The 14,258-nt window shown below is 41.2% G+C and overlaps 1 protein-coding gene across 1 annotated transcript in view; it reads left to right on the top strand.

Moving 5' to 3' along the window:
• Positions 1-14,258, top strand: part of col14a1a (collagen, type XIV, alpha 1a) — a 133,659-nt gene that overhangs the window by 36,401 nt on the left and 83,000 nt on the right. Inside the window, exons 6-19 of the mRNA XM_037075559.1 lie at positions 953-1,108; positions 1,265-1,384; positions 1,547-1,711; positions 1,870-2,034; positions 2,926-3,077; positions 4,984-5,113; positions 5,470-5,615; positions 5,770-5,899; positions 6,055-6,194; positions 7,041-7,167; positions 8,522-8,661; positions 10,737-10,869; positions 11,332-11,367; positions 13,103-13,245. Coding sequence (XP_036931454.1) covers positions 953-1,108; positions 1,265-1,384; positions 1,547-1,711; positions 1,870-2,034; positions 2,926-3,077; positions 4,984-5,113; positions 5,470-5,615; positions 5,770-5,899; positions 6,055-6,194; positions 7,041-7,167; positions 8,522-8,661; positions 10,737-10,869; positions 11,332-11,367; positions 13,103-13,245 — 1,883 coding nt within the window. The remainder of the gene's footprint in view (positions 1-952; positions 1,109-1,264; positions 1,385-1,546; positions 1,712-1,869; positions 2,035-2,925; positions 3,078-4,983; positions 5,114-5,469; positions 5,616-5,769; positions 5,900-6,054; positions 6,195-7,040; positions 7,168-8,521; positions 8,662-10,736; positions 10,870-11,331; positions 11,368-13,102; positions 13,246-14,258) is intronic.

The raw sequence follows: 14,258 nt of genomic DNA, 5'->3' as shown, positions 1-14,258 counted from the left end.
AAATGGTCCCCATTGCTTTGACTGATTGGATTGGCCAGCAGCTGATGAATTATCTAGATTTACTCATAAGGTATCACTCCACTCTGCAAATCTTTATATGAATCTTTTGAATGTACTTTTGTGAAGAAATGCAAATTAATAGCTCACATTTCCTTTCATCAGCAACCTCATCAGCATCTTTTGGACCATTCACTGTTGCTTTTGTAGACAGAAATTAGATTTATGATGCAATGTTAAGTGGTTGTATTCATGTATATGGGCATGATACAAGGCAGGATGATAAGATAAGCAGTAACAAAATAATGATAAATGAACTAACAAACGTGTGTGTGTGTGTGCGCGCGCGTGCTTACTGTTACTGTCAGGTGGGAGGTTTCATGCATGAGATTTCTCTTTTAAAATTTAAGTGAAGAGTGAGTCAGTATCCTAATAATTCTAATTCTACATAGTTGTCCAAGAGGAGGAGGTTTGGAGAGAGACCGGTAAAAAAAAAAAAACCCTCTGAGTTCAAAGAATGCTCTCAAGATGCTATTTTCACATTATATATGTCTTTAGAACCAGCTAACAAGAGGAGATCCAGCACTTGTGTTTGTGTGACTGACTAAGGTTTAGATTGTGTGTTTGTGTCAGTGTATGACACAAAAAAGTATGACCAGAAAATGGTATGTGTCTGTTTGATGTTCTGAGTTCTGTTTCTGGCTTTTTTTTTTTTTTATTTTTTTTTTTTTTTTATTTTGTACAATAAAGACAGCATGAAACTTGCACACTGGAGATGTAACATTATTGTGTAACATTATTGTCTGAGTTTTGACCAACAAACCTGCGTATCAAAAGTAAAACCATTTGGTTTTCAATGGGAGGTATCTTTCCAATTACCAATTTATCTGGCTTTTTATCTGTTGGCCTGTGCGTGGCTGAAGTAAATCTGGGATCCCCTCTCTCCTTCTTTTAGTGGATCAGTTTGTGTGCCGCACTGAGGCCATTGCAGACATTGTGATCCTGGTGGATGGGTCCTGGAGTATTGGTCGCCTCAACTTCCGGCTGGTCCGCATGTTCTTGGAAAACCTTGTCAATGCCTTTGATGTCGGCATCGATAAGACGAGAATAGGTGGGTCCCTGATTTCCCCGTCTTCAATAATTGGTCCAACATTGGACCAGTGAAACATTCTGCCCAATATTTTACTCATTAGCTACGGTATGAGCAGAAGTTGGAGCGAATGATGTAGACAAATGACAACTTGTGTTTGTGTTAACGTGTTTCCAGGTCTGGCTCAATACAGTGGTGATCCAAGGATAGAGTGGCATCTAAATACTTTCTCCACTAAAGATACTGTCATTGATGCTGTCAAGAACTTACCCTACAAAGGAGGAAACACTCTCACAGGTGCTTTATCCTACTCATGCTTCCTAATTGTTTTTAGTTAGCCTGTAATTAAATGTTTTTAAATACTTGTCTCCTTTTCGTTATCCTTTTATCTACCCTCCCCCGCTGGTTATGCCTTCCTACCTCTTCCCTCATTTTGTTTCTCTCTCCTTGTCTCTCCAGGCCTTGCATTGACTTATATCTTGGAGAACTGTTTCAGGCCTGAATCAGGCTCGAGGGTTGGTATACCCAAGATTGGGATCCTCATTACGGATGGAAAATCCCAGGATGATGTCATTCCACCTGCAGAGAGCCTGCGAAATGCTGGTGTTGAGCTGTTTGCTATCGGTGAGAATGGACACACACAGCCAAACTCTTAGGAGGAGTCCCATGTCTATCACAATTAGCTTAAAAAAAAAACTCTTCCTACTGTACTCTGATGAATTGATATGGAGATGCTTTGGCTCTAGATTTTATTCCAATAATTACATATTTGACCTTACCAGGTGTGAAGAATGCAGATGAGAACGAGTTGCTCTCCATCGCCTCAGAGCCGGCCAACACTCATGTCTACAACGTGGCTGACTTCAACATCATGAGCTCAATAGTGGAGGGATTGACCAAAACAGTGTGTGAGCAAGTGGAGCAGCAAGACAAGGAGATCAAGCTGAGTAAGCAGACAATGAGACGTGAAAGAGAGACAGTCAAGCGGTCATGAATGCAAAACATCCTAGACAAGCCTTTTAATGTGCTTACATGTAAACTAGAAAAATAACACAGAAACAGCAGCTATAGTGAGTAAATCAACAATCATTACTAAGGCTGTTCATAATGTAACGGAGGCCATAGTGACTAAGTTGATAATATCTCACTGTATATTTTATTGTATATATTTCCAGACTGTCTACTTTATTATTTAATGTTTTATTTTATTGTCTACTTTATTGTGTTATTTTATTTCATTTTATTTTATTATTGTCTACTTTGATATTTTATTAATATTTTTGTTTTTATCTCTTGTTTCCATTCACGCTGTTTCTATTTCTACTTTGCACGGAGCGCCTGTAACAAAAACAATCCCCCCCCCCGGGGATCAATAAAGTATTCTGATTCTGATTCTGATTCTAAGTAGCTTTTGTTTGGTGTGAATCAGTCCCTGTATATTTAGAGCTTATTTACAGCTTGAGTGTCCAGGATTTAATGCACAGTGTATTCTTGGTGAGGGCAGTGTCTTAAAGCAGCCTAATAGAAATGATATCCCGCATTTTCAGGGCTCATTGTCTTCTTTCTTCAGTCTGCTATTATTTTTCAGTCTTTCCTCTCATAAGTTTTTGCCTTTGTGGATATGAAGATGCATGATGGAAAAACAAAACAAGAAAGCGGATGTCTGTGCCATCATAAATCCAGTATAATGTGTTTTTACTGTATTTCAACACTATCTCCTTCCACTATGATTTCTGAGCATGAGTTTTTCTAGTCAAAAGTCCCTCACTGGGTGTAAATTATTGTTATCTGATGCAATCTATTACACTTCCCGTTTCTTGTGCCTTTACTTCTTTCAGAACATACACCAGAGACCGTGGGGGCACCGTTTGACCTGGTGACATCAGAGGTGACAGCCCACAGCTTTCGGGTGTCATGGAGCAACGCCCCCGGAAACGTAGAGAAATACAGAGTCATTTATTACCCTTCGGCGGGAGGAGAACCACAGGAGGTATGTATGTTTAGCTTTTTGCTGAGCGCATCATGGTTTTCACAGTAATGAAAAGGTGCTCTCAAAAAGTTTAATTAAGAAAATCTCAGACCAGACCTCTGTGATAAAGTATCGCTTTATCACAGAGATGGAATTACTACAGTATTGTTCTCAAGTAAAAGTACAAGTTGAAGTGCCGAACTTCACTCAAGGTAGACATACATGAATTTCAGTGTTTCACATTTAGCCAAACCCAGCATTGCACCATTTTAGGTGTGTTTGAGTTTTGTCTCACTACGTATGCGCGTTGTTTTGTTTGTTCGTTGCTTCCATTAACCCATAATGATGTCAGCCTAAATTTTATACTGCAGTACTTGTTGTAAAAACTACTTAAAGCAAAAATAATCAACTCTTAAACTCTGCAGTATTAGCCCCACGGCATTAGCAGCTTGGCTACCTCTAGCACCCCGAGAACTTTACAGAATAATAAACAAACATAGCAATCCCAGTTTAACCTAGAAACCAATCTCACTGCTAGGAAAAAAAAGCACGGGCAAACATATAGTTGTATTATTAAGTAGGTAGGTTTTTATTACTTACTGATCTAGTAGAAAGAAGGTCGGTTTTGAACCATCTCAAGTACTTTGACAAAACACTGGTGGATGTCCGTTCATGCAGTCGTATTTCACCTCGGGTTCTATCACTCTTTGTCTTTGTCTTCTAGGCCTCCTCCATCAGCGGGGGTTCTTTTTCTTTAGTGAGTTTCCACAGCAGTTGCACAGTTGTTGCACAGTTAGCTTGAGATGGTGACCGAATAAAACAATGCCTCTGCCTGTTTTGGTTGCACAATGGCAGATGCACGTCATTTGTGCTGTTATGCTGCCCTAATTTTTCTGGGAAATATCAAGCCTGGTGGCAGACTGAATAGCACAATGACAGTGAGGCTTGTAGAGATCCATTCTATAAGCAGATGGTATGATTTTCCCACAGCCATTACAATGTGCAATCAGTATTTACCCCAGAATGATAAGTTAAAGCCAAATGTGTTTTCTCTTACCAGTTTAAGTAAAAATGCGTACTCCTGTTACAGTACACACAAAAAAATATTTTTTTGATTACGGTAACAGGAGTAAATGTACTTCCACCCCTGATACAATTAGGAAATATCCATATAATTTCAAGCAGCGACTCTGTGCTATAAGAGCTCAAAGGTAGGTTAAGGCCGGGGTACGCTCTGTTCTGTTCCATCATATTTACTACTCTGATGGGACTCACTGCGTCTGAGGTCTTCGGGGCAGGTGTATGGATTGAGCTCAGATTTTCCCCGAGACACTGCTGGTATCATTCATCCATACTTCTCCTTCTCATCCCTCCTTTCATAGCTCCCATGAACATCCATACAGGTAATGAGGGCTCACTAGAAATGATACTCTGGCTGATCCAGGCACCTGCTTGATTTTTCCAGAACATTTGACCACAGAAACTATTAAATCTTTTGGTTAGCTGAGTTTACAGGGACCAGATGGTCTGGAGCCGCATGTGAGGAGACCTTTCCAGCTGGCTCGTCCCGGACCTAATCTGTATCACAACTGTCATCCATTGAGATCAGAACGAAAAATTTTTTTTTTACTTTGGGCATTTGTGCTTTATCCCATTCAATAAATCGATTGTGTTTTTTCCCTCCTCTGCCATTCTCTTTCGATCTCTCTTTCCTGCCCTGCCTTCCTGCCTCATTCTTCTCTTCCATTTGTCATTTTCATCTTCCCACATTTATTACTCCACTTTCCATTTTCATTGCCATTCTTTGTCCCCCGACCCTTCCCTCCCTCTTCCCCCTATCTATTTCGGCACCCTCTCTGTCCTTTCTGTCAATTTTTCACCTCGCCTCCCCTCTCACTCCCTCCCCACTTCTTCTCCTGCACCCCAGGCTGTAGTGGACGGCAGTGAGACTTCAGTGGTGTTACAGCATCTCAGCTCTCTCACAGAGTACCAGCTGGCTGTGTTTGCTGTGTATGCAAACCAGGCAAGTGAAGCTCTGAGAGGATCAGAAACAACCCGTAAGTTTATTCTTACACACAAACACACACGCAGAAATGCGCTTACAAAACCTCGCTCCAATGCTTCAGTCAACATCTGAGATCACCAGTTAATAACTATGGCTGTGAAGTTTGACAGCCATGGAAGCCAGACATATTGACAATGATGCACTCATAATACAAGAATAAGGTTTTTAGACTTCCACTCAGATCCTGCCAACACTGTGTGTTGTGATATTATAACAATGTATAAAACTCACTATACTTGGTTTGTTATTATGATTCCTTCTTGATTAAACCATGCTGTATGCTTGTCTGTGTGTGGTCGTGTGTGTGTGTGTATGTGTGTATGTGTGTGTGTGTCTGTGTGTATGAAGTGGCCCTCCCCACAGTGACGGGCCTCCAGCTGTTAGATGTAACTCACAGCACCATGAAAGCAAGATGGGACAGTGTGGAGGGAGTCGCTGGCTACATGCTGCTGTATGCACCACTTTCAGGTGGCGGGGAATCGGATGAGAAGGAGGTATTGAAAGGATGATAAAGAAAAGAGGGACAAAAAAGATACACTAAGTGGATAAATGAGTGTTGGATTCATAGATTTAAACAGCTGGCAGAGGCAGAGAATCAAAGATTTGTTTTAATTGCTGCAATGTGTGGATTTGTGTGTTTGTCTCCAGGTCAGGTTATCAGATGCAGTGACAGAGTTCGAGTTGGATGGGTTGAGCCCTCACACTGAATATACCGTCACTGTTTATGCCATGTATGGAGAGGAAGCAGGTGACCCTGTTACAAACCAGGAAACGACATGTGAGTTCTGCACACACGTACAATTCTTTTTTTCCTTCTGTCCTTTTGAGCGCCCTCATTCTGAGCCTCAGTCCCAACCACAGCCTACATTTAGACAACAAACAATCAAACTGGGTCTTTCAAAGCACTCTCTCTCTCACTCTCTTTCCCCTCAGTGCCACTGAGCCCTCCCAGCAACCTGCAGTTCTCTGACATCACTCACAACTCCGCCCACATCAGCTGGGCCCCCGCGCCTAGAGGAGTTATAGGCTACCGCATCATGTGGGTGAAGACAGATGGATTAGTCACGGAGGAGGTGTGTATGACATGTGCAACTACAGGGTTTCAAAACAAAATTCCTAAACGAAATTATATGTGACAGTATTTTTTAATCTGTGAGCATCTGTGTCTGGATGAGAAGAGATGATAAGAAGTGTAAAAAAAGGGGATGGCAGGATGGGACACACTGGAGATTAACTGAAGGGATGTCTCGGTATGAAAAGGTCAGACAAGAATGAGTATTGAGCGTTGATATAAATCATCTTGGTAAATGAACAGATACTACAATTCCACAGGCACTTGAGTTTTACTATTTCAAATTGAAGGTACAAAAGACTCAAATTTTGTTTTGTGATCGATGTAGTCGATCTAGTATCAAAATGAAAATTAAAAAAGATCCATATGTAGGGTTAATCTTTACAAATAACACATTTTAGTCATGTCTTGGCCTTCTCAGCTGACTGACTGAAGTGTGTATATATGTATATATATATGTATATATTTGTATATGTATATTTGCCATTTATGTATATATGTATATGTATGTGTGTATACTGTATGTATATGCGTTTAAACATATATACACACACATACATATGTACATATATATATATATATATATACACACTTCAGTCAATCAGCTGAAAAGGCCACGAAATGACTAAAATGTGTTATTTGTAAAGATTAACTCTACATATGGATCTTTTTTAAAGTTTTATTTGAATACATAAGTACATCTATCATAAAACAAAATTTGAGTGTGCATCAAAAATGTATGTATATAGCACATAGGTACATGTTACTCCTTAAGTTTATTCTTTTTGAATCAGTTGGTCAACTTCTCTTATTGTTTGAATGTCATGTGTCTGTGTGTGTCGTGCAGGTGGAGGTGGGCGATGTGACCTCCTATGACCTCAGTGATTTGACGTCTCTGAATGAGTACTCGGTGGCCATCTTTGCCCTGTATGACGTGGGCCAATCAGAGCCACTCACAGATGGATTCACTACCAGTAAGAAACATTTGCCTTTTGACTGCAAGGATTAAAAGGTTAAATTACAAGTTTTATCATAATATTATATTGATTCTTTGGGCAACGGCACAAACCGTTGGAGGTCTTCAGTGCTTTTATGACAAGTTTTTGGATCAATATGAGACTGTGGTGCATCAACTTAGGCTATGGCGGGCCGCCAGATTCTCATTAATTAATGGGAAACACTGGACTGATCGTTCCACTCCTGGAAAGCATACAGTACTTATTTTGTCAGTTAATTTCTGAGACTTATTGCAAAACTCAATTCAAACCCTGGGCAAATGTAGATGTTATCAAGTACATTTGTTCATTTGTTTTTTTATTATAGTCCAATTTGTCTTCTGCAGTGGTGTTATTCCATCTCTGCTGAGGACAATTTCATCTCAATTTCCTGAAAAATGGTTGTATCAATACCATTAGAAGGTAAACCATTTCTCTCCAAACAGTGCTGAATTTTATTACCCTTACTAGTCCTTGCTGCCATCTTGGCGGTCTGCCCATCTCATTTACACCTCGGCATAATAGCCCAGTCACATTAAAAGGTCATTTCACTGTCCCTTACTATTCTGTCACGCTAACAGATATTGATTTGCAGGAATACCCCTTTAAGCAACAAGCAGTTGGGCTGCAGTGCTGAGTAAGCTGAAAGAAATGTATTTCTGGCAAGCAGCTATTAAACTACTCACTCTGAAGGGCTGTGTTGATTTTTATTTATCTCCTGGCAAACTTTGTTCAGTGGAGCAGGTTTTAGAAAGGGTCTTCATGAAGTTACACAAATGTGTTAGCACTTTAAAGGTTTTTGAGTGGAGGAGTGGGAAATGGTGGGAATTCACACCAACATGCTGTGGCACAAGAGTGTTGTTGTAAGTTAAGATAACTGCTCAACAAACAATTTAAAGTTAAAAATAAATGAACGCCTCTTGCAGTCAGGGCAGCTGCAGTTCAAGTCCAGGTCAGTGATTGTACCATGTTCAAAGCTAATCCTAGTTTGTGGTATAACTATAATACCACACTACCTTTTTGCATTGTTGTGCAATGAAAATTAAAAAAAAGTTTTCACCACTAGTGTTTTTTTACTATTTCATGCAACATTTTGATGGAAGTTGCATCATGTAGTCCAGCTGGAGTACCTGCCAAGCTTGCTTTGGTCAATACGCTCCCTGTCACATCAAATGCAGAGCCTGTTCTTCTTAGTGGGAGGAAAATCCAGTGTAAGACACTGTGTAAATACCACAGGAAAATCACATTATTTAAAAAAATGTGCAGTCTGCATATGAAGGTAAAAGTGAAACTGAAAGAAAGCAAAAATGTAAATGCTCTCTCTATCACTCAGCTCCAGTTCCCGGTCCTTTGAATCTGCGCGCACACGACATCACCGCCGACAGCTTCCAGGTCAACTGGGATCACTCAGCCAGTGACATCGTCCTCTACAGACTCTCATGGGCACCATTCTCAGGTGGCGACACGAAGGAGGTCAGTTTCAATAAAATACGGTCGGTCAAGACAGTTTTCTGTAGGTGTAAAAAGAAGAAACGTGACCGTGTTTACACAAATGATTGATCAGCATCAAAAGATGAATTACCTGCATGGACCCTTGACTTTTAGATTTTGCCTGGGGTCCACTTATTATCTCCAGAGGAAGCAGTGGCTGCACTCCATGTGGCCAGATAGAGAGTCTGTGCTCTATAGACTTCATATAAGCTTAACTACGGCTGTAGCTGGTAAAGCCCCTGGCATGGCTGAGTATAAATAAAGGCTGAATAAATCTAGAAATTAATGGCTTCGATGTTTTATTACCATGATCTGGGGTTTAGAGACAGCTGGGCGGCAGCGATAGAGCCCTCAGGTCTGTAAGAGTGTGTTTGTGTGTGAGCATGTTGTGTGAGCGTGTGTGCATATCATTGTGTGTTTTGCTAAGAGCCATCAGAGCTGAAAATAACACTCTGGGGAGTTGGAGAGGTGGGCTGGTAATTCCGCCAGCATAGAGAAAGGGATGCAAGCAGCTTTTCTCTTTGTCTCACCCACATATGCTAGACGTGTCCATAGACAAACACACATTTACATCCTCCGCCGACTTCTCTGTATTGTTATATCTGAGTGGAGATTAAACATAATACAATCACACCGCCACACAGACACGGATACACAAACAGAGTGAGAGATTACCCAGATTAAAACTTTATGACAATCTAGAGAACCACAAGAAGAGTAAATTATATCACTGTTGATCCCTTTGGTGCGTCATGCTGTTGTGTTTGGATTCGTTTGTTTTACTGCCACCCTGACACCCTTTTGAAAACTGGTTTTGGGTCTTTTCCGGCTCTTTGTTACTCCCTAAAAATATCTGTTTGACTCCACTATTTAATCTGGCAGAAGCCACACTGGGCAATGCTTTAAAATATGGAAATATACCTGATAAAATGCATGGATATGTGCAAAGAAATGAGAGCGAATGAAGCACTAAAGATGCACTTGCTTCAGCGAAGGCTCAAATGGTCGGCCCCATTGGTGAAATTTGCATGTAACTGCGCCTCAAAGGGCTCGGCAAAGAAACAAATTCCTGCACATAATGTGGTTATTGAGTCATCTGCAGTAAATTCCAATTGCAGTGTTGCTTTCTGTGGAAGCAAGCTGTACTTTTGATGACCTCTTTGTGTTTACCTTGGGGTCTGTATCGTACAAATTATGCTGGTCGTTTTGGAGTCCCGTAGCGGTAGTTGATCCAACTGGCTTTGCTGTTTTGCTGTATTTAGGGAAAACCACACATTTCTGAGTTAGTAATAGCGTGATGATCATTTTAGGTTCTTAGGCCCGCCTCATTCGCATTGAATTTTGGTTAGCCTAGCAAAGTATATTTAAATGCTGCTTACTTGATGATTATATTAAATTTAAAATGAATAATTTATTAAACCCAGTATATTATAACCAAACAGATATGCACCACCTCTTCCTGCTGTTTTCATGACTGAAAGTGTGAGCGCTGAAGGGATTTTTCATGCCGTGCCAGCTTTTTGTACAAAAACTTTGTGATGATCTTGGTTTCGGAAATCTGGTGTTGCACTTGAAGTATTAAATAATCTTGTCAGACTGTTGGTGAATGCCCAGAATTTTATCACATCTTCAGCATAACTTAAGAGAGTCTTCTTGTTTATTTTCCTCCAGTGAATTTAGTGACAACGAACGAATACAAAACAGGAGAAGGTGACTTAACGTAACTTAACACAACATGTACTTGGGAAGCATGTTAGTGAGCTAGTTGAGTTTGTGATATAGAGGTCTTCATTTGCAATATCATCCTTGTCGCTCAGGGTAAAACTGGAGGAAATTGTGACATAATGAAGATTAACTGACGTCTGTCCTGCATAAAATTGTTTAGGTTTCGTCCAAAAAAAAAACACTTTTAGAAAACCTTTAAAACAATTTATAAACAGCAGAAGCACATGTTTGACAGCTTTGAATATATTAGCCAACATCTGCCAGAAGCTAAATTTTTGCAGGAAGAAGATAATCTTAGAAGACAAATGAGACTGTGTATTTCTCTTCTGTAGGTGGTCCTGAGTGGAAGTGATAACAGATACATCCTGATGGGTCTGAGTCCTTCTACTGAGTACGAAGTTATGTTGACGGCCGTATTCAAAGATGAATCGGAGAGCGACACCGTCTCTGTCATAGAGACTACATGTAAGTGACAATCCGCTGTTTGATGGCTGTTGTGTTACTGGCGTAGTCAAAACAAGACATGACGAAATTCTAAATCCAAAAACCTTTCTAGAAATTAGATAAAGAGATGAGTGTATTTTCATGAATGATTATCCCCTTGCTGTGCTGATGTTGAATTCAACCTGCGACCTAACTAACCCTCCTCATTGAAGTGCCACTGTATGCTGAGAATAACAGACTAGTCAAATCACACATGCCTTTTTTTGGATCATAAAATTAGCATCTCTGAGTTCAAAGCGGAGCGCTGCGTGAGACTATTTGCATTGATTTGTTTGTCACAGCTTTTCTCAGAAGAAGAAAATCTATTTTCCCATCAATGACTTCTTATGTATTTCTGTCTAATTACCTTAGTTATTGATACAGAGAGTTGATGGTGAGAGTTTCTATCTAATTATCTGATTTATGCTCTCTGTATTTCCCCAGTGACGGAGACAACAACGATTGCTACCACAACCAAAGGTAAGAGGTGTCTAAATTACTTTTGTGTGGCATCGCCCTCTCAATAATGCAAATGTGAACAGTGTAATAGCTTACTTTCATCTTTATGGAAGATGAATGTGAAACAGTATGTCGTTAGTTACACACCAACCCTGAAAATATGTGATGGGATTGGTCACGATGGATTGCCATGAAATGAAGCTGTTCTTAATGTTAGTGAGGTTAAAACCTGTAAATACTTTTTTTTCCCAGGCTAAGTTCGAGCGGCACTCGATCTAAAAAATTATCCTGGCAGAGAGACTGGCCAATTCTGATCACGATTTAAGCCAAAGCATCTGTCTGAAAAGTCTACTGCCATCAAAATTTGAAAAGCTCTATTAGTTGCCAGTGCATGTTGATGTTGCCAGAGTGTAACCACAATTCTAGCAAGACCCTGTTGCACAGTTTTGGTCTTTGTTGCTCGTTTATTTTCAGGAAGCAAAACCAGAATTACTGAGGGCCTCGAAAGCTTCACACTGTCTGTTCTGACTAAGGCTGATGCATGCAAAACTGCAACACAGATAACATTTTCAAGCAGGGTCCATCTTATGAAAAACATTGGGAAGATCTCCTGTGTTTTTATAAGTGTGTTTACCGAGCTGGCTTCACCCAGAGACCGTAGTTCAAACTTCATTTTCTCAAAGGCAACTCGGAGGCCATCTGGATTGTGTTTTTTATGAGGTCCCGGCTACCATCACTAATCGAGTCAGAGCTGTTTCTCCTCTCATGGCTCTGAAAACTTAAAAAGCAACACGTCTTGCTCACTCAAGTCCCCGCCAGCTATCCTAGAAACTTTTAAGTAGCACATTATCTTTGTTTGAAACTTTTAAGTGCTAGTGTGAAAAACACAACTTGCGGTTTCACAAGAGTGGGCAAATGAAAGGGAGCTAGTTGCCTCGGCTTTTAAAAATCAAGGCTTGTAGTTTTAGGCCACATTATGTACGTAGGCCCTCACACTGATTTTCATCCAGTCAGGACTGCATAGACTTTAAAACGTGTCTGCTTGTTTTAAATCTGTTATCAAGACTGATGAAACAACGGACAAACAAAAAACACTATCTTGTTTCAACCCCCAAGTAGTGTTTCCGGAGATTATAGCTGCAAGCAGGTACAGGCAGGTACATTGCTTTTACGTGCACATGGCACACGCTGATATCGCCAATGACTTGAGTTATGAGAGGGGCGAGGCTGAAATCTATGGGTGGGGCAAAAAAAAAAAAATCTGCTTTGTCCATTTGATGTGACAGAATGGTTTGTGTGTGCATGTATGCCTTACACGGTTTGGTCATGTTATGTGAATCCATTTTGAAGCTGTAGATATTTTTGTTGTAGGCCACTCCCACTGCTACACCCCAAGTTCAGCTGCCAACGGGGGGGAAACTGTGGCCAAAAGTGAAGCCATTTTTTGTGGACTGACAGCTAACAGTGAGAGCGACCAGAGCTGCAGGTCGCAGCTTAAAAAATGTTCCATATGGGCCGACTTTATCATCCAGCACATCAGAGCTGTCTGAGCATGTTGGCACTCTGACAGTAGCCGTTATGATTTTCTTTCAGCATACTGGCATTTTGACTGACACTTTTCTAATCCATCATTTACCCAACCACATTAAAAGCGCGGCGAAAACGTGGCTCAAGTCAAGATTTCGTGACAGTTTGTGATACAGAAATCCTGCAGCAACTTGGTACAATAACTGTCCTCTGTGATGTGGTGTGACAGTGGCACGCCAAGCTGTGAGGAACCTTCGGCTGAGTGACGAGACCACCCAGAGCTTTGAGGCATCGTGGGAGCTAGACGACCCCCACGTGGAGAGCTACAGGGTCACCTACAGCGGCTTCAGTGGTGACCACGAAGAGGAATCTGTGAGTCGATCGAGTTGTGAGCTGTTACCGCGAAGGCAACATCATTCACGAATAATTAAGTATAGCTTTTTTTTAGATTAGTTCCTCACGTCTCCCTTCTCAGAGGACACGGCCACTCCAGGCACTGAAGCTCTCAAACACTTGAGTTGTTAACACAGATTATATTGAATAGACAAAACTGGAGTTGTGTTTGGAGGAAGGTCCTTGTTATTTCACACACCCCTAGCCAACTGTATGGCTCTGCAGCGGTCAGTGTCGGGTCATCTGCTCCAATCAAAAAACTGATTACACTTTTTGTCCCGGTCCACTCTGCCTCTCCCGCCTGATTCCTCTATCTGTGGTAAGAGCCCTTGAGCTCAGTGTCATGTACTGACCCTGATCGCTGATGCACACACACACACATACACACAACCACATCGCCATCGCCTCTCCCTTCCCCTCCATTGGTCCCCCTATCTCCCTGTTTTTCTCAGTTTTTCCCCCTCCCTCCTGTCATCCCTCTCGCCACCTCCTCTTACTTTCCTCGTCTCCCCCTCTTGCTCGCCCTCCCCTCCTGTTTTAATTTCCCAATGTGTTGTCAGAGCCGTAGAAGATGGAGAGGCCAGGCCAAGCCAGAAGACATTCCATTATCTTTTCAGCAGCCATTTACCTCACTGGGAGCAGAGATGGAGGGCAACAGAGAAAAGAGCAAAAGAAACAAAGAGGGGCGGAAAACAGAAACAACAGCTAAACAAAATGGGGGAACGGCTTAAACCTGTCCGCCGGCTGATAGATAAGAGTTGTTTCAGGTCACACCTCTTTCTGAAAGTTTGGGGCTTTGATGTAGACATGTGTGAGAGACAGATAGAGGGCAAAAGAAACAGCTGAGACAGGGTCTGTGTTTCAGAAGGTTGTGTGTTTGTACTTATTTATATATTGTTATAAATGTTGTATGTGCATGTGTTCCTTCCTGCTCTGATGCTCGCAGGTGTTTCAGCACCGCAGTCAGAGTGGACAGCTCTTCCGATCTCATT

This window comes from Acanthopagrus latus, chromosome 17 (assembly GCF_904848185.1).
Source record: "Acanthopagrus latus isolate v.2019 chromosome 17, fAcaLat1.1, whole genome shotgun sequence".
Lineage (NCBI taxonomy): Eukaryota > Metazoa > Chordata > Actinopteri > Spariformes > Sparidae > Acanthopagrus > Acanthopagrus latus.
Note: the sequence above shows the minus strand (reverse complement) of the source record. Positions and strands in the feature narration are given on the sequence as shown.